Consider the following 21,171-nt stretch of genomic DNA (forward strand, 5'->3'; position numbering starts at 1 on the left):
TTTTGTTTGCTGTACATGCTCTGCTCCTGCAATCAAGCTCAGGATACCAACTTAAATTTTAGCCGTCATTTTCAAATTCTGTGACTTTACAGAGTGTGTTATAATTTTAAATTTTACATATTGGTTTCTTATGCACATATACTTTAATAATCTGCTAATATTATTTAATTTTCTAAACAGTCACTGACCCCCCGTGAGTTGGCATTATGTTCCTCCGGTTAAAAGCTGCTACCCTATAGTAGAAGACAAAAAATATAAGCACTTGCTGAATGGCATCTTATTGAAAGACCAGAGCTGTAATAATAGGCAAGTTAATTAAGGCATTGATTGCTGATCATTGGAATGATCCCCATGTCAGATCCTTATTGAAACTGACACATATAGATATTACCCAAATGGACTAAGTTATAGGAATGGAAAAGTAAACCTCCTTATGGCACCCCTTCCCTCTTCGAAGTCCTGTTTTTTAACCTTGCAGCCATTAATCCATAGTTTCTTGAATGCCTCTATAATGACTTAAGATTAATTTGTGTTTTTGTTTACAGGAATGCTCGAATCTGGAGGTAAAGAAGTCTATAGAGGGGGATTTGCTATCATTACCGGTGGACTCCCTTCCTGTTGGAGAGAAGGTGAATTTCACAGTCCCTCTTGGAAAGGTTAGTGCATTATTTCTCTGTTCTAACTGAAATGTTTGCTAAAGTTATTGAGTATAGAAACTAGGATGTTTGAAAATCAAGAATCATTGGAGTCCAATTCATCTAAGGCATGTTAGAATGACCCTGCATGCTAATGTCAAAAATCAAGGTTTGCATACCATTTTTTCAGCTACTTCTGTGAACTATCTGTGCAGTTCATGCATAGGGCTCTGTGGCAATACAGTACCTTTCATGATTAGATTATCCTTATTGAGAGAGGTATGCTTAACTCTCTGCTCCCTCTGTTGTGCATTTATTTTTTCACATATGTTATTAATCCACTCCTCTTTTTTTTTGTATTTATGACCCTTGCTATTTTTTCGAAAAACCTCTTTTTCTCTGTAAGAAAGAATACTTCAAATAATATGTTACCTGAATAGCCGTGACAAATTCCAGTTCATCATCTTTTCATTCTTTACAGTGCCAATGTAGATAGGGACCAACTATATGCATATATCATTTTTGGCACTCTTGTGATTGTACAGATAGTACAAAAAAAGAGTCCTGCCCAAACTGCTATGCCACTTTAAAGATGCAAGGTGTACAAGAACCTCCAAGACAAATTCAAGCCATATCGGGCCTTGTTGCTGAGGTGCAGCCCAGCAAGCTGTGGGCTGGACTGTCCCTTTTGGGGTGTAGTCAATGCTGATAAGCATATGGCTGACATTTGTTTAGTTTACAAAGAACTGATGATGATTCAAAATGTACAGGCTAGATGGGATTGATCAGGCACAGCCACCCAAGCAGCCAGTGCCCATATGTATTTTCCAAATCTTTGATATTGACTCTATCTGTTCATAACAAATATTAATTTAACAAAAATCCTACCTGACGAAATGAGGCTGCCGAAAACATTTGAAGGAAAAATGAAATTAACATGAATTGCTATGAAGTATTTTTACCCAAAGATTTCTTGACAAATCTGTTTTTGTCCTTAACCAACACAGAAAACCCCAGCTTGTGCATACCCTTATATGTCTGTATTCCTGCTACTGCAAGACACCCTATCGCTCTTGCTCCAATTTTCTCTCTGTCCCATCCTTTTACTTCTGCATGCCAGACACTGCAGTGCTTGTGGTGTTTCTTTTCTAATGTGAATTAAATCACTGTCTCTGTGTTATACTCTAGATTTAACTCACAACATGCTCCTCTCCGCTATTTCTTTTTTGGACACAGTAGACTGCAGCCATGATCAGAGGATACTACATCTACCACAAATCTTAAGCGTTTCTGAGCCAAATTTTAATCTATCATTTTGTTCAGTACATGTGTTCATTTTGCAATTTTTTATTTTAATTTACTTACAAAAGGCATTTTATAGTATGAGTGATAAATGCTCATATCTTTTCTTTTTATTGTGAGAATGTTTCGAAAACCTGTTAAGTGAGTCACTTGTCAGAACACTGCAGCTCCATATTTCATCAACTTCACCTTTCAGATATTAATTTTTAGTCAGTTTGTTTTTATAGTTAGTTTGTTTTTATAAGTGGTATTCTTTTTTTAATTTCATCAAGTTAACTTACTTCTCTAAACTCATATGTAAACACACTTTCCTATTGTTTTCTGTAATGTGTGCCAAATCACACTCTGATTGCATGAAGTCATCCATTCAAATCGATATCTTATTCCCTAGAAATTGTGTGTATTTTGCTGCCATTCTGTTATCACGGGCCTTCTTTTAGAAATGTATGGGTAAAGCAGACAGTGACAGTGGTGCTTGCAAATGTATATAGTTGATTATAAATATATAAAAAATGTAAAACATATTGTGTTGTTTTTTAGGACCAAAAGGTGGATCTGAGCGTTCAAACTGAAGAGAGGTAACTACTTGCATCATAAATAAAGGATAAATGCATAGGAAGCAAGTGTAATGAATGTGGTTTTCACTAAAAGGACACACCCAGACCCTGCACCCCCACCCTGGAGGCAAATAATCCACTGCACCTTTAAATAATATACTTTGAACAGCACTTCCCAAAGACGAGAAAAGGACTCGGGCAAGGCAAGAAAACAAATTCTAGTGCATTTAAAATAACACACACAAATTTATTAATGCAAAGTTTAAAACGGTAGTCCAAATATATCAGTAAATGCAGATTCCCAAAATATCAAATGACTCAAATGAACAAGTAAAATAAAATACAGTATGTACAGGTAGCAAAGAGTAGAATATATATATATATATATATATATATATATATATATATATATATATATATATATATATATATATATATATATATATAATGGTTAGGAACACCTCACCGATTGAATTTGCATCATCCTTGCTAACTCAAGCTGGGGAAGCCCTTCAACAGCCCAGGAAGGAGTTCAATCAGGACTCAAATTCCGTCCCCCCCGAAGGCTCCTAGCTTAAATATCATTACTCAACGTGAGGCGAAGCTTCTAGAAAACCCCGCCCCCTTCTCAGAAAGAACCGAGCTGGCTGTGCAAGTCTGCGTCTAGGCCAAGACGGAGCCTGGCCACGCTCCCGTATTTTGACTCTGAGTTAGAGTTGCACATTCTACAGGTAATATCCAGTTCACTCTGGTCAGTTAGGAGCAAAAAACAAGTGAAGAGCAGAAACCTGCCCTCCCCACTTTGCAGCTACGTGCGAGCAGCAAGACAAAGACAAAAAACAAGATGACATGAGGCCATGTCAAAGCCAATAGTAAGAACTCATCATTAAGCAAGGCAAAGTCAGAAAACAAGATGACATGAGGCCATGTCAAAGCCAATAGTAAGAACTCATCACTAAGCAAGGCAAAGTCAGGAAACAAGATGACATGAGGCCATGTCAAAGCCAATAGTAAGAACTCATCAATGTACAACTCCGAGCACGTGTGCACCACCGCTCACAACACTTCACTTTGAAACCAAAGAGTACATTCCACACCTCTCTCTCCCTCTCGCGCTTTCAAATGCAGATCCCACACCTTCTATTCTTGGCAAGACTATTCTACTCAATGATAGCTCCCACTGAAGACAGCAAGATTATAAGAAAGAAGAGAAGCAGGCATATGCAGGACCGTCTCATATATCCAGGCTAGGGTAAAATAACACACTAAAGTCAATTAAAATGGTGGTAGTTGAAGGTCCTCATAGGGTGCCAAACCACAAGAGTGCCTCTTTCACTACATTCCACCCCATGACCTTTGACTATCACCATTTCAATATATCAAAAAAACAAACCTCTTAATTAAAGAGCACATCTATGTTCGAAAAACACTGAAATCATGACAGCATGAGAAAATCACTTCAAAGTATGTCTTAACTGAAAAACACAACTACCATTGAAGAACTGCATTTCTTAACTGAAAAACACAACTAAGAGGCCTATTATGATGGCGGACGGACCTGCGTCCGTCCGCCACCCCCGAGGTGGAGGGATCGTTTCAGGGGTAGCGGCGGTCCCTCCGGTGCAATTAGGATGTGACCGCCACCCTGGCGGTCACATCCCGTATCTTTAACCTTGCGGCGGGTGCTGCTTGAAGCAGCACCCGCCGCAAGGTTAAAAATGCATGCTTTGCATTTACATGCACAAAGCGGCAGGCACCGCGTGGTGCCTGCCGCTTTGTGCATGCAAATGCAGGGGGGGTACCATAGGTACCCCCATGTGCACCCCCACCACCCCTTCACCCTGGGGGCAAAGAAAAGGCTGTATGCCTTTCCGTGGCGGTATTGCCGCCACGGAAAGGCATTTCCTGACACACATCCTAATATGGCTGGCGGTGTCTGATAGACACCGCTACCATATTAGAGCTTTTCCGCCACGGTCGGAAGGCGACCGCGGCAGACGGTCTTCCCGTCCGCCGATGACCCCCCCAGCCATCCTAATGTGGCGGGGGGTCTTTTCATGTACCGCAGCGGCCCGGAGGATGCGCATTCACCGCAATCCTAATCGACCCCTATGTTTGAAGCACTGCATTTAACTGAAAAACACAACTATGATTGAAGATCTGCATTTCTTAACTGAAAGCACAAATATAAAGCTGTGAAATCATAAAGGCATGTAATATTCACTTCAAAGCAAGTCTTAACTGAAAGCCATGACTGAAAGACTGCATTTCATAACTGAAAAACACAACCATGAGTAAAGAACTACATTTCCTAAATACATGTTGAAGCAGTAACTCATGTGCTGAACTGAAAGCACAAGTATAATACTGTGAAACAAAATCATAAATGCATGTAATAATCAATTCAAAGCATCTAAAAACAACTCCAGCTTATCTAGATATTCAGCAAGAATAACACAAAATAAATGAATCAAGCTTTCGAACACGGTAAAGCTCCTAATGTCTCAAATGGCTAATACCGGCACTTCTACTGTTGTAGTAGTCAAACTTATATATTTTGTGCCCAAAAATAAAAAGCAAAATCAACATTTTTTTCTTTTTTTTTGTCTCTAACTCAGAAAACATTTTTTTCAAATGCAGAACATTTGTGTTGTTATTTTTCTTTTAAACAAACAGTTCTTCTGTGTGAAAGAAATATAGCCTTCTCTCATTTTGTTTTAACTTTGTTTATAAAACAGTTGCAATTGCAGCACATTTTTGTTGTTCTGTTTTCTCTTTAAACACACAGTCCTTCTGTGTGAAAGGCACACAGCCTTCTTGCATTTAACTTCATCTCCACTAAATCAGTTTATTGGTTTTGGCAAAGTAGGTCCGTCTGGTCCGTTCAGCCACAGGATGTCAGCTTGCATAGTTTGGTGATCATTCCAGGCTTGAGGAGGGGAGGAAAGTGGGGGAAGGGGAGCGGTCTCACCCATACAGGGACACGGGCATCAAGCACACCAACACGTCTCAGTATGATGACATGGAAAAGAAACAAGCATCACACTAGTGTGAGTGGTGAATTAAAATAGGTTTAGTACTGCCCCAAGGAAACGCATTTTATTCATGGGGTGTGCTAACCTAATTAAAATGTGTGAGCCCTGTTTGGATTAACAGTGATCCTACGGGACAGACCTTGTTATTCCAAACAGGGCTCACACATTTTAATTATGTTAGCACACCCCATGAATAAAATGTGCTCCCTTAGGGCAGTACTAAACCTATTTTAATTCACCACTCACACTACCTTGATCACTCACCTTCACGCACCAAACGGCTGTCTCTAAAAGATCTCCCATAAAGAGCCCCTTTGCGGGAGCCCGCCGGGCATTGCAGCGCCGGCACCGACGAGGAGCACAGCCCAATGATGAAGCATGACACCTTTCTGGGTATGTGAGGGCAATCTATAAGAGACCTGTTCTTTTCCCCCCACTGTTAGGAACTGCACATACTTTTTTGATCTAATTTGTGTTTATTCACAATATATTGTTCTGTTGTTGATTATATTGCATTACTGCATGGATTTTGTAGGTACACCTGAGAAAGTGCTTTAGCTGACTGATAACAAATATAACACAACTAAACAGCTACATGAAACATAACTGAGATAAATAAAGCGAACATAATCATAACTGGAGTATATCTAAAAACATGACAGATACCATTTTCAAGACATAATTCTGAATTGCAATGTGATACTGTAAAGGAGTTACTTTATTGCTGATCTAAAGACCAAATGACGTCTATGCTTGGCAGAACATTTGTGTGACTTACTACAGATTAAGTCTGTAGGTGATTGAAAAGCTGCTGCAATAGCCAGCCAGATCAGTGCAACCTTGAATGGGCACTCTTTCGATCTCCATCAGAAGTGAGTTTCATTACCCTGCAGCTTGGTGGGCATGGCAACATTCCCTGTTCTTCTACTTCAGGGCCGTACTAGCAACTTTACGCATGTTTTGTAAGGAGGATCTCTAGTTGTAGGCATTAAACTGAACTTTAGCATATCTTTAGCTTATCTGGGCAAATAGAAATCAGAGGGATAGTTGTAAACAGTTGTAAAGTAGCATCTCAGCTGATCCTGAAGTTATTTTTTGATTGGGAAGCGATTACAAAGACTTCCAAGTCATAGCAAGTTTGCCTTTCTGTTCAGACTATAGTAAAGTTGCTTGGCTACCATAATAAAGGCAGCTAAGACAGTCCAGTCATAATTTTATTGATACACTCTTAACCATGTTGCTGGTTATTTGTGATAGACATGGCAAAATCCTCCTTAGCATGAACATTTTAAAAACATTCCTGTCATGTTGACATTTACAAGACCTTGCGGGGCCCCTAAGGTTTAAGGGCTGTCATGGTTCCTCAAGTAAAGAGAGGTCAGAATCCCAGAAATTTTCAATGTAGATTCACTGTAAAAGAACTATCCATTGTTAGTGATGAAAACGATCAGCTGTAAGAATCACATAGATGGAACTCCTTAAGGAGGGGCTCGAAAAGCAGCATAAAGATTTTTTAAAGAAACCAATCCTTGAAAGACTTCCTATCTCATCACTATTTCCATGGGTAGAGATGCTCAGATTGTTGCCCTCTGTCATTGTTTAATGAAACAGAAAGTCAGCATGGTGGAAGGGATGGGGTGTAAGGGAGTGAGCGATGTCATTGTCGGTAACTCATCTAGCCAGTGGAAATTTGCTGGGTTGATGATTCTCATAGGGAGCCTAAAACGAGTCTGAGCAATGGGCTACAGGTGGATGAAGTGGACAGGAGGCATGGGAGAACCTACATTTGAAGTCGTTGCTCACTGGTAAGTTTGATGAGAGAAAATACAATTTAAATGACGGTTTTGGGCCTGTTTGTAGAAATTCCTTTTTCTTCCCAAAGTAAACATTTTATGTCTGGAAAAATGTTTTTTTCTGAATTGCATTCGAATTTGAAATTGTAATGCTGTATTTTACACCTGCGTGCAGTGGCATGTACATAAACTGTCCTTACCTCACACTACTGTTACACACAAATACTACTGCATTACTTGGTAGCTTTTTTGTAGTCATTTGACCTCCGAAACAGTAGGCTGATGTGAAATACAAAGAGGTACATGTACAATGTACCTGTCTCACATACTTTTTTTGGTAGTGTAGCACTTTTGTTGTTTTGGGGAGGGTTGCAGAGGAAATGATATAAAAAGATGTTGAGCAAATACCTCTTTACTGGGGTTGAAGTGCAGACTTTTGCTTTTATTAATTTTTGAATTATCTGTTGTAAATGTGATTCCATCATCATAAGTGTTATTATCGCAGAAACCACACAAAGAAGGTGGCACGTCTAAGTGTAAGATATAGGCTACCTCTTGTAGGAAAGGCTTCCCTAGAAATGTGTAATAGGCCATCACTGAGACCCTGTCATGCACTAATGCTCATGTACATCTGTGAAAGAGGGAAGTTCCATTAAATCCTCTGGCCTGGTAATATAGGTATTCTGAAGGGCTACTCTCATTTTGGTGTGCACTGCTAACTGTCCGATCTGGTGTGATCGATGTTTTAAGGGGGGCCGTGTACTCATCTCCTGAAATCAGAGATTAAAGAGGTGGAAAGGTATGCTTTGTCTGTTGTCACTGGGCAGAGCTCACAACCACTTCTCAACAATACAAGTAACCCTACTGTAATTGTTAGAAAGTTCTTGCAAGCACCTCAACCCGATTGTATATTTTAAAACATAGATGGCACTCAGACACAGGTGATAGTCAAGATCTCTCAGCAAAAGTGGATGCACTCTTCAGCCCTGTTTGTCTCTCAGGAGATCCATGGCTGGAATTTGGACTGAGGAGACTAATGACTTGTTACATCAAACTTTAAATTGGTGACTTGGTATTTCACTACACCATGGTAACGATAGCCTTCTTATACCACACAGCCTCAGGCCTAGTCTAAGTCTTAACTTTCATGAGTTCGGATCTCCATTCATCCTGACTTGCATCAGTTCCACGTTCATTTAACTCCCAATATTTCCCATTTCGAAATTAATGAATTGCATGATTTCAGAGAGCAATATGTTTCAGTAGGCCGGCTTCTTGCTGAGCATACTTGTTTTTCATATGCTCTTATTTCTGTATATTTTAAACAGTGTGAATGTAGCAAATTATAGTTTCTACTTTCCTAGTTCATACTTGTCTATTAAACCTGCATTACTCCTGGGGCTAGAGGTAGCTTTAAAAGTACCATTATGATTAAGCTCTTATCAATCAATCAATCAATCAATCTTTATATGGTTTCTTGCACACACATTGAATACAAATAAAAAACATCCCCAGATAAAACATGTGCCAATTAAAATAGTAACCGAGACTGTGCATAGGAAACGAGATACAAAGGATATCAGTCTCTCCACAGGCAAAATCAGATAAGAAAAAATAGCTGAATAAAAACAACGATACTCATCCGGTATAAACAATTAGTGGACTAGTAAAATGTGCAAAACATGATAAAGTGCATCGTGCCATAGATGGTGTTTTTAAATCCCATTATGATTTTGCTTCTATCAAAACACATCTATGTCAGTATCTACATCTGTAGTCTTAAGGTGTGACCCCACTTCCCTGTCCCTTCTAACCTGTGTAATGGTTTATCATTCTCAGGTGTATAACCAATTTGTGTGAAATTTTAATTGAGCAATACAACAAGAGCTGTTTTATGTGATTGGTTGAGCATCCAAAAATACATTTGGGCACATTTTGTATTTAAGTATTAACCCCTTCATAGGCCCCTGCATGCTCTAATCTTACATTTGTAGTCTGAAACACGCCTTTGACCATTTATTCTGTTTTAAGATATAATAGGGGTGTATATCTTATATTTTACCCATTGTGTGTCTGAGCACAGTCATGAAGAACTTGATGTCCGACTCGGATTTGCCCTGTCCAATGGTGAGAAGCAATATCTGAAGAAGAGGAAACCAATTATTGCCCAGTCCCTGAAGGAGGCGCTCAAGCTGGAAAATGCACCTAGCAAAGATGAGGTATGAAGCGCCCCATTGGGGGAGCAACCTTCCATCCGGTTAACACTTCTTGAAAAGCACCCATGGTGGTTTTCCTTTTTGACCATCAATTACACTTGGGTTTGTTCTTTGATACTTGAGGAGGTTCTATTTTTGCATGATCACCATTATGAAAAAATATGATTGGGCATTGAAAATAACACCTGGGGACAATTTGCTGCTCTTTGTTTGAAAGCATAGCTGAAGTTTTATAAACAATTTTATAAATGTGCTAATTTAAAGTTGCAGGTCTTTCTTACTTTGCCTAACAATGAAAGATGGAGGAACTGTTACCAACATGGGATCCTGCATCCTTCTAATTTTGAATCCAATTCAGTGCTTCTAATTATAAAGCTTAGGTTTTGGTCTATGGATTAGTGAGTCTGAAAATCGATCCACTGATAGCACTTCGGACTGAAGTCATCAAAAGGACACTACCAGTTTTACATGAGTCATTTAGTGCAACTTTTGTTTATCAGCTGATCATTTAGTGTTGGTGTTTTGGGATTGTATTGGTATCAGATCAATTCCATGTAATCCAGAAATGTTGGTGCAAAATTGCATCAGTGCTGCTGCAATCCCTTGTAATTTGGCGCTATCAGTACTGTAGAAACTGATGATAGACATGTTATTTTTGTTCCCTGGTCAGTGGCAGTTTTGTGATCTAGAGGTCAAAGATAATACCTAACCCACAACAAACACTAACAGCAGTGCCAGTCAGGCCCTAGCGGGCACCTGGCATTTCCCTGGTGGGCTGGAATGGTGGGGGCTGGATTTAGACTGGTATGGGCCGTTTTTAGGTCTCGGACCTAAAGGCTGCGCTTGCGCAGTCTGGGGAGGAGATTTAATGTGTCTTAGTAGTACTGTTTAACCTGCCTCCCTGCCCCGTCTCTCCTCCATTGGCTGGCTTCCTAAACGGAGGCCTGCCAATGGAGGAGAGATGAGTCACTCTAATTTAGCCCCGTCTTTTTCGGATTTGGGGGGCGTAAGTTTTGCTGTTCTTTAGACCGTGACGTTGTCTGTCACTCAGAACAGCAAAACACGCCCCGAATCCGAAAATGGTCGGAAGCTTGCGGCTGCCATATTGTTTGTCGAGCAGCGTCTATCAGGACATGAGGTAAGCCTCTGCTCCCCCGTTTGTGCCGTTTTCCTGCCCCCCCCCCCCTGTTTGTGCCGTTGTTTCTGGCCTCTGGCTCCTTGTTTGTGCCCCCCTTCCTTCCGCAGCTCTCCTTTGTCCCGCTTGATTTCACCGGCACAGAATCGCATGGCATAAATTAAGCCAAGGAAGAATACGTGCGGAAAGCTCCTTTTTTGTGTCCTCCTCCCCCTTTTGCCTTTACCGCCCCCACCCCCCTCGCCCGTTTCTCTCAGTTTATCGCGGGCTTAAGGTTGTTTCAAGAGCCCCCCTCTCATATGTTTATGTTTATGTTTATTAAATTTGTATTGCGCACAAATACCCGAGGGTGTCTCGGCGCAGAGGATTTATACAATTAACAGAAAGGAGAAGTACAATTATTGATCAAAGAGCCACGTTTTCAACTGTTTTCGGAAAATTAACAGGGTTGGACTGGTTTTGATACAGAGAGGGAGGGAGTTCCATAGCCTCGCCGTAGCTACCAGGAAGCGTCTGTCTCCCCAAGCAACTGTTCTGGTGCGAGGAAGAGGAAGAAGGAAGTTAGATGCCGAACGGAGAGACCTGCTGGGGGTGTAAATCCTGAAGGCATTTATTAAAAATTGAGGACCTGAGTTATGAATGGCCTTATATGCAATACAGAGGGCCTTGAATTTTATGCGGCTTCTGACTCTGAGCCAGTGCAGTTGACGTATGGCCGCTGAAACAGATTGGTATTTAGGGATGGAAAGAAGTGCCCTAGCCGCCGCATTTTGGACTAATTGCAGTTTATCCACAACCTGCTGTTGGGCATTTAGCAGGAGGGCATTGCATAGGAACTGTCGCGGCTGCTGGAGGTGTCTATTGCGAAGCCTTAGCCCAGGGAAACCCAGCGGAATGGTCTTGTTCGGTCTGCTAGTGACTCTCATGCTCCCTGACGCCGCGCTTCGTGGCACTGCAGCCTAACAGTATGTTGATCACGGAGTCGGGGGCTTAGCTTTCAAAAGTACCTCAGGTGTAGTGTAACCGACGCCCGTGGAAGTGAGCGGGTCCCCATAACTGTGTTTTTTGTGCGTGTGTTTTTTAAACATATATAGTAGGATTTTTGGGACCTGATGCCCGTGCATGTGATAGAAATGCATGTTGGGGTAGGAGGGGGTATGACATTGCACGGTGGCCACTGGGACGGACGAGGAACTAGGCTAGTTTGATCGGTGCGAAACTAACTCTGGTGAGTGGTGGTTCGCCACCACCTGGTGTTCTCTACCCATTTCTGGTGCCGCGAAGCCCGCTCCAGGTTCACTAGCGCTAAAGAAAACAAAAGCTTGCCCGGAGCAGGCAGAGGGGAAAAGCCAAGCCTCGGGCCAAAGAAAATAATCAGCTCTGGGGGAGGGGCCCGGGGTCTGGAGAAGGCTTCGGACGGCTTGGTGGCCAAGGAGGGGGAGGGCGGCCCTTCTGGACCATGAACGGGGGAACAGTCATTACCCCTGCCATAGGTGGGGGAGAGGAGGCGGTGCCAGCGAGCCTTGATGTGCCACGGGCGTGGGCTGTCCTGGGGCCCAGGAACGAACAATTAGCGCCGGGATTGATGAGAGGGGGTTAGGGGGTAAAGCCTTCAGCGACCCCAGGATGAGTAGTGTTCTCTTTGGGGTTCTTCAGGTGCACGGCGGGTCGATTTGTCTTTGCGGGGAGAAAAAGGGGTGCGCGCCAGGGTATCAACTTTTCTTGTGTGTGTTCATGTAGCCTCCCCGCCGTCCTATAAAGGCTTCCCGTAAGCTCTCGCCCCCTCCCGACTTGTTTCAAGTTTTTTCCATGCCTGGTGTTGGCAGCAGGCAGGGCGTCAGGAATGTGATGGTGTGTTTGTGACTGTTCTGTTAGGGTGCGGTGTGTGATAAGAGGGGGGCCAGGAAGGGTTGTTTTTGTGCTCATGAGTGACGTGTGTACGACGGGTGCAAGGAGTATCTTTTGGGAAGAGGGGACACGTGTGTTGGGAGAAGGTTTAGAAGAGGTCGTACGCTGAGGAGAAATTGTGTGAAGCATAATGTAACTTTCCCTTTCCTACACGAATGTGACCTGCTCCAAACCCAGCACTAACGAAAATTACACATTAACATTAGTCCTGGTCTCCTGCCCTGAAGTCACATTATTCCTGCCCTGAAGTCACATTACTCCTGCCCTGAAGTCACATTACCCCTGCCCCAGTGGCGTCACTAGGGGGGTGCGGGGGGTGCGGACCGCACCGGGTGACACCCTCACATGGGGGTGACACCATCTGGTTGCGCCCCCCCCCCCCCCCCCCCCAGCAGGCCTCTGTACATTACAGCAGCGTGTATTGTCTCAAACACTGACATACACGTCACCGACCCAGCCAGCTCCTGACCCACCCCACATGGCAACGGAGTCTGAGGAAGCCTGTTTGCAGTGCTCACGTGACAGGCAGTAACTGCCTGCAAGCGCACAGGCTGCATTATACGCACGCACGCACGCACGCACGCACCACCTAGCTTAGTGGTGGCGGTGCGGTGCGCAGCGAAACCCTGTATGTGGTTCCCAGGGCCGTCAATCATGTAGCGCGCGAAAGTGCTACGAATGACGGCCCTGGGCTGCTGGGCATCATGTTTTGGACAGCCCCTGCGCAGTGCTTTTAAAACAAAGCAGTAATGCGAGCCACCACCACGCGCTGACGTGAGGCACCTGGCAAGACTAGAGAGGTTACATTACACCACGCTCTCATCACCCGAGAGAAGGGGAATTAATTATCCCGGATCGCGTCAGCAAGAGGCATGGTGGGAATGGGTGTTACCTCAGACTGGATGACTGAATCCTTGCTAAACAATATCCCTGGATATCAGCAGACTCCCCCATTTGGAAAAAATTAAACCCCCATAAATTCCTGATATTCATTGAAATAATGTATTGCCTTCCCACGTGGACACACTATGTTGGTTGGGCAGCAGCCGTGTCCGGTCACTCTGGTGGGCCCAGGCTGTAGCAGGATGTTCAATTTCCTGCCCGCCAGCTGGGCCCCAAGCTCCCAGGAAAATACTCGATGTTCTGTTGCATGGTGAGAAAAGGAGGAAGCTGATGTTTGAGAACCGATCACCTCCTCCTGAACTCGCCATGCGCTGTTGCTGTGCCATGCCCAGGTAGAGGCCAACTTGTGCCCCGGATTCACCACTAACAGGATGAGTCTCATAGGAGCAGGTGGCACAGGCGGAGGCAGTGCAGAACGGCTCGCTCTGACTCTGAAGAACAGACAGGCAAGCAATTTCCAGGGTCCCACAGCAGCTCCTCTCGGTGCATCATTCTATCAAGAAACTTGGTAAGTCACATTTTAATATAATTTACTCCTGCCATTTAAAATATTTGTTACGAGAATGGGGAGGGGGCCCTAGCACAGCGCAGTTCAAATGGCCCACTAAAGTTGTCTGTGCTGTAAATACAGGGCCATCTAAGCTGGGACTCGGACTTTTGTTTAATTAAACTAGCAGTTGTTTTGCTGATTTATTAGCTCAAAGGGTTTAATATATTTGTTTGACAGTACGAAGCAGCAGGTTTTATTTTCGCAACACTAAGTCACATATAAATCGGGTGATTAAAGTTCCCACTGGACAGAGGTCATACTGTTCTCTACTGATAGTTTTCACTCTCACCATAAAGTAGCACAGACAGTAAATATGCCTGCTATAAAGAAAGTGCACCAGCATATTACAGAATTCTATTGTATGTGGATAGTTCAGTGGGTTGCTGATTTTGTCAACCTTCCCTTTGTTGCTTGTGGTTCCGCCTCACCTGGACCTGAGGTTGGGGCGGAGGGTGCTGATTATTTAGAAATTAGAAAATAGCTTTAAAAGCACCTGCTGCAGAGTGTGACTTTCATGTTGCACAAATGATTGTGTTTTCTGATATTTGTCTGTTTCAATGGACTTCATTGTTTGATTTTGGTTGCAAGAAGGTGTCACTTTAAGTGTCATAAATTTTGTCTCTGAATGTCTCTCATAAATCCACTGAATCTATGAAAATGTCACACATAGGCAATCTGAAACATTAGCAGCTGAACACTGTCATACATTCACCTCAGTACAGAGATCTGGGCCTAAAGCCTTCGTTTTTTTGCTCCCTATGCCATTCCAGTTTGAACCCAGCTATATGCAAATCAGTCTTGATTTGCATATGACCATGTCTAAACTGGGGTTGCATGGTAAGCAAAAGAATGATGGATTTAACCCTGATCTCTTGACTGGGGTTGAATGTTTTGATTTGTTCCTCATTCCGTCCATCAATTGTATGTCTTTGTACTGCCAGTGTATTCAACTGTGTAGCCTTGGCCTGTATCATGTATGTGCATGTAACTTGCATGATCGAGGTAACTATTAGTGGCGATATCACGTGTCTCTAGGACCTCTTTCAAGTGATCGCCGTTCTTTTTACCTAGTATCCCCCGCTACCTGCCATGGACGGCAATTGGAGGGATAGCCCCGGGAGCTAGAAGCTCTAGCTACACCCCTGACCTATTCGAATTAAAATTTTCTCATTAGTTAAAGTTTGAAAAGTGTAGTAATGAGGGGCCCCCGCCATTTATATGGAAAAAGACACAGTGCTAAAGAGGGGGGGCCGGGGAGGGGGGTATTAACCGCTTGGAAATTAGCTTTTACTTTAGCTGTTTCATATCGTAAAATTCTCACGTCTACAAACTCGCTGGTGCCTTGTACACAGATTTCTTTTTGCATCTTGAAAAGCTTTAAAAGAGAAACCACATGAAAGCGGCAGAGAGTGTAAAGGGGGGGGTCCTGCCCCCCCCCCCGGGGTTTAATGTGCGAGAGAGAGGGAGCTAGAGGGAGTAAGAAGACAGAGAGAGAGAGAGAGAGAGTTAGAGTGAGAAAGACCGAGAGAGAGGGAGCTAGAGTGAGAAAGACAGAGAGAGAGGGAGCTAGAGGGAGTAAGACAGAGAGAGGGAGACAGAGGTAGCTAGAGGAAGTAAGACAGAGAGAGAGAGAGGGAGCTAGACAGAGAGAGGGAGCTAGAGGGAGTACGATAGAGAGAGAGGGAGCTAGAGGGATCAAGACAGAGAGAGGGAGCAAGACAGAGAGAGAGGGAGCTAGAGGGACTAAGAGAGAGGGAGCTAGAGGGAGCAAGACAAAGAGAGAGGGCGCTAGAGGGAGTAAGACCGAGAGAGAGGGAGCTAGAGGGAGTAAGACAGAGAGAGAGGGAGACAGAGGGAGCTAGAGGGAGTAAGACAGAGAGAGAGAAGGAGCTAGACAGAGACAGAGGGAGCTAGAGGGAGTAAGACAGAGAGAGAGGGAGCTCGACAGAGAGGGAGCTAGAGGGAGTAAGACAGAGAGAGAGGGAGCTAGAGGGAGCTAGACAGAGAGAGGGAGCTAGAGGGAGTAAGACAGAGAGAGAGGGAGTCAGAGGGAGCTAGAGGGAGCAAGACAGAGAGAGAGGGAGGTAGACAGAGAGCGAGCTAGAGGGAGTAAGATAGAGAGAAAGGGAGCTAAAGGGAGTAAGACAGAGAGAGAGGGAGCTAGAGGGAGTAAGAGAGAGAGGGAGCTAGAGGGAGGAAGACAGAGAGAGGAGCTAGAGGGAGTATGACGGAGAGAGAGTGAGCAAGAGGGAGTAAGACAGAGAGAGAGGGAGCTAGAGGGAGTAAGACCGAGAGAGAGGGAGACAGAGGGAGCTACAGGGAGCAAGAGAGAGGGAGCTAGAGGGAGCTAGACAGAGAGAGGGAGCTAGAGGGAGTAAGACAGCGAGAGAGGGAGCTAGACAGAGAGAGGGAGCTAGAGGGAGTAAGAGAGAGAGAGGAGCTACAGGGAGCTAGAGCGAGCAAGACAGAGAGAGAGGGAGCTAGAGGGAGTAAGAGAGAGAGAGGGAGCTAGAGGGAGCAAGACAGAGAGAGAGGGAGCTAGACAGAGAGAGGGAGTAAGACAGAGAGAGTGAGCTAGAGGGCTCTTGACAGAGAGAGGGAGCTAGAGGGAGTAAGAGAGAGAGGGAGCTAGAGGGAGCAAGACAGAGTGAGAGGGAGCTAGAGGGAGTAAGACAGAGAGAGAGCTAGAGGGAGCAAGACAGAGAGAGAGGGGGCTAGAGGGAGTAAGAGAGAGAGAGGGAGCTAGAGGGAGTAAGAGAGAGGGGGCTAGAGGGAGTAAGACAGAGAGAGGAAGCTAGAGGGAGTAAGACAGAGAGAGGGAGCAAGACAGAGAGAGAGGGAATAAGAGAGAGAGAGAGGGAGCTGGAGGGATTAAGAGAGAGAGCGGGAGTTAGAGGCAGTAAGAGAGAGAGTGGGAGCTAGAGAGAGTAAGACAGAGAGAGAGAGTAAGACAGAGAGAGGGAGTAAGACAGAGAGAGAGGGAGCAAGAGGGAGTAAGACAGAGAGAGAGGGAGCTAGAAGGAGTAAGAGAGGGAGAGAGGGAGCTAGAGGGAGCAAGACAGAGAGAGGGAGCAAAGGGAGTAAGACAGAGAGAGAGGGAGCTAGAGGGAGTAAGGCAGAGAGAGAGGGAGCTAGAGGGAGTAAGACAGTACCTAGCACCGTACATTTTCGACAGAGGTGGTCCATGCGGTAAGTCGTGAGGGGGTGACACCATGAGTTACCCGCACCGGGTGACACCAATCCCAGTGACGCCACTGTCCCTCACTACCTCACTCTTTCACTACCTCACTCTCTATCTCACTACCTCACTCTCTATCTACCTCACTCTCTCTCACTACCTCACTCTCTCTCTATTTCAATACCTCACTCTCTCTCTCTATCTCACTACCTCACTCTCTCTCTGCTAATGCAATAGGTATCACATACGCAAAAAAAAGCTAATGCCATTTATTTAGGGATACAAAAAAGATTAAAAAAATAATGAGCAATACCAATAGCTCTACCTATAATATTGCCGAGACCATTGCATTGTAAATGCTTGTTGTTACTGAGAGACGGTTTTGCAGCAGTGCTGAAAAATCGGTCCCTTTTATCAATAGTGCATCAGCAGTGTTCCTGCCAGCTCCTCCCCCCCAGAGTACTATAAATCGACAGATAATCTGCCAGGCAAACATTGCAGTGACTGCCTGCAATATTGTCCTTGAGTTCGGATACATTCTCTGAAAAAATTGCCAGAAAGGTCATGCTCAGTAAGGGAATTTTGAATCATTTTTTGTAAAAGAATGATAAATATTCCTAGAAGGTAAAATATTACATGCAACAAGACTGAACTACAAGTTAAAAGCAGTGAAAAGTTATTTTGATTCCAGAGCGTCATTAGTTGCGTATTCTGCTTTATGTTAATATTTGAGTTCTCTCATTCTAAGATGTTTGACACTGTAAGATATTAATTATATTATTGATTACATTTACAAAGTTTCCAAAATTAGCAAGGTCTGTTAGATCATTGGTGGTAAATCAAACTGCTAAGGCACTTCTGCAGGTTTTAATAGCATTTCTAGAAAATATTGCCTTGTGTAAAGTGCGGCGTGCAAGTAAAAAAATCAGGACAACAGCAGCGTATAGTTGCAATCGATTCTTTTCCAAAATTGCAAAACCTGCAGGTCCGTGTCAAACCGGTTTTCTTTAAATTACTTTCAAAGCCGCATTTGAAATAATACTAGATTTGCACCAAAACATACTCCACAAAAACAGGATGGTAATGCAATCAGACTGATAGTAATACATTGCAAAATGCAAATTTGTTTCATTTGCTGGATGAGTAACTTGAACACACATGGGATATTTAAAGGAAAAGAAGGGCCTGTTCGTGTGGTCATAAAACTTTTGACAGCTGACAGCTGTCGTCAAAGCTCTCATCAACTACTCAAACATCTTCCACTTAATCTTTATCCCATCGGGGACGCCACAACCAGGCCACAGAGGAAGTACTCCTTGACTTTCTGAACATCATTAACATCAAAGAATCTCAAGTATCTCAGTCCGAAGCCCGCATCCAAAGTAAAACTCAACCTTGTGAACTTGCAACCTCACCCTCCACATCTCACTACATTTTGATTGTACTGAGCATACAGCCTGTCCAAACAACCTAATTCACAGTAGGCAACCTCATTGCAGTCCGGCATAGCCAACCAAGCAGCAATTACGCTGTTCAAACACCATCTTAGAAGCATCCTCTTAAATCCCATAGCTCCCTAATAGTAATCTTGAATGCCCTACACAGAGGTGCACAGCCAAACTGTGGCTCTGAACCACATACTGCAAGCCAGCGTGGACATCCGCGCACCCATGGCTACATCCTCATCTCGATAGTGTTTGCAGATCAGCCTAGACAGCAGGCATGCTATTCACAGGCAAAAAATGGAGGTGGCAGAGACGTGATCTTTCTTTACACTTTCAAATCCTGGAAAGCTTCACTCCATACGCAACTCGTAACCATATTACAAGCAGCGTAGTGTGCTGTCACTATTAATGCAATCAGAAATTGAGGCCAAAAGCACTGCAGAGGCATCGATCATAGCAGCAAACCAGCACCTGACCTGCACGAAATGCTCTGTTCCCCAGTACAAAACAAAACGTACTCCAAAGTTTAATTTGAGAATCAGGTTCTGTGAATCAAGACAGATTCACAACCTTCGCACTAACAGTGGCAAATCACTCTGCATCTACATTGAAAGCACACTAGTGCTCCAGATACATGTTGCGAAGAAGAGACAAACAGCCCTACACCAGCTCACTTCTACACAGAATCAAGCCCTCTCGCACAGCAACTGGCTTCAGAACATCAGGTCAGTCATTGGTCTTCTGCCACACAGATGGCTCCAGGGGTTTCCTTGCTGGCATTTCAGATGCCCATCTGTCACAACTACGCGTATTCGGCTTGCGGTCTTCAGACTATCATAGAGGAGAGGGAGTACGATTACGTCACTTCCATGCTACAAGAGTTGCACAGGCTCAAGGTATCTGCTTGTTTAACCTTCAAAATCTGTTACATTGTCTTCAATGTAGTTGCACCCAACAGGTTACTAATTTGGTAGAAAAAAACAAATGCAGCCTTAACATGACCAAACTAGAAATAAGGAAGTGCATGGAGTAGAACACCAGAAGAGAAGCCTTCTGCTTGAATTCAGCAGTTGTTTGGCTTTTCATCCCTGGTCGCACTGCCCTTTTGCACCTGAGGAAGAAATTAAAAACCCACCACCTCTTCAAGAAACATCTTGACCACCAGGTGTGTGGAATTTTAGTTCGTGTACTAAACATCATCTACGCCATCTTGCCGATTCACGTATGAACATACACGACAGCCATTTTAGGTACCATGGTCTCCCTGTTCACGATCGCCCGTCAGCACACTTCCCTGAACCTTGCAAGCCTTCCCCGCGCCTCCTGGCTGCCCCCGCGCTCACATGCACAAGTCATGAACCCCCCCCCCATGACTCTGTCTCAGGGAATCACACCCCGCGCCTGACCAACACCTCCTTTCCGTCCATGAATACCCCTCCTTTGATGACCCCTTCCTCTGAGCCCGACTGCCTGTACGAACCGCTGGTCATCCCTTAGCCCGAGGATACAGTTTATTGCCCACTACTGTATGCACTCGCCTCTCCTGAAAGAGACCACTATTGATCATGACGTCCCCACCCCCTGAGATTCGATCAGGCGCACACATTCCAAAGGAATCGGCAGAACACTCAGCTGCGTGATAACCCCCTCCCAGTCATATGAGGGGAAAGGGCTTCTACTGTTGTCATGTGTTGGAATGGGCCGGAACTGGGGGGGTGCCGGGGATGTCGTTCTCATACTTCACAATGCCCTTGTTGTAATAAAGAGCGTTCACATGTCTTAACCCAGGGGATAAAAGACCAGGTCTCAGAGAGGTTGGGAGAGCACCTCGAGACGATACCTTGTTGTCTGATCTGATGTGTTCTACTCCGACGGAATAAACTTGTTTCCTGTCTTCCTGTCTCCAGCGCCTGCCTCTTTATTGAATAACTCCGTATGGTATTAGAGGCGTTTTACGCCGGGCAAATTTAACTTAGGAAACATCTACTGAAAGCGCCTGACCATTTTGAATTGATCTTTAACAATTGGCGTCCCAAACGCGGGGCCCATCAGCGACACGTGGATCCAGTGGGAGAGGTCCCGACGACAGAGTGAACAACTGCAACGATCGGGAGAGCTCCTGTCCGATAGACCCTCGTCTGACAGCCGATCATCTGAACTTCACTGATTCCGAGCTGACCTCTCCCGAGTGATCTACGGTCCTGACTGGGAACCACCAGGAGTGCCGCTATAGCAACAAGAGAATAGAGGACAATCGGGCGCTGGAAGCGGAAGACGAGAAACTGTCCATGCGGTCCGGGTAAGGTCGTGACACACGACAAATTGCGAAATTGATTGATTGATTGTTTGAAAATACTAGTATTACTTATTGACTGTTTCTGAGAAATTCTCTATTTGCAAACAAGTACAGAATCGCCATACTCTGTTTAGTCTTTGCAGATAGTGAAGGGTAGGCAACGCAAGCCTTTAACACGTCGTGCCTATTTTTCTCCTCATTGATTGATTGATTGAATC

At 44.3% G+C, this 21,171-nt stretch overlaps 1 protein-coding gene across 2 annotated transcripts in view; it reads left to right on the top strand.

Annotated features, from left to right (window-relative positions):
- Positions 1-21,171, top strand: part of PLA2G4F (phospholipase A2 group IVF) — a 341,301-nt gene that overhangs the window by 141,746 nt on the left and 178,384 nt on the right. For both annotated transcript variants that reach the window (XM_078659639.1, XM_078659638.1), the window contains exons 9-11: positions 546-656; positions 2,478-2,515; positions 9,406-9,541. In XM_078659639.1, coding sequence (XP_078515765.1) covers positions 546-656; positions 2,478-2,515; positions 9,406-9,541 — 285 coding nt within the window. The remainder of the gene's footprint in view (positions 1-545; positions 657-2,477; positions 2,516-9,405; positions 9,542-21,171) is intronic.

This window comes from Lissotriton helveticus, chromosome 9 (assembly GCF_964261635.1).
Source record: "Lissotriton helveticus chromosome 9, aLisHel1.1, whole genome shotgun sequence".
Lineage (NCBI taxonomy): Eukaryota > Metazoa > Chordata > Amphibia > Caudata > Salamandridae > Lissotriton > Lissotriton helveticus.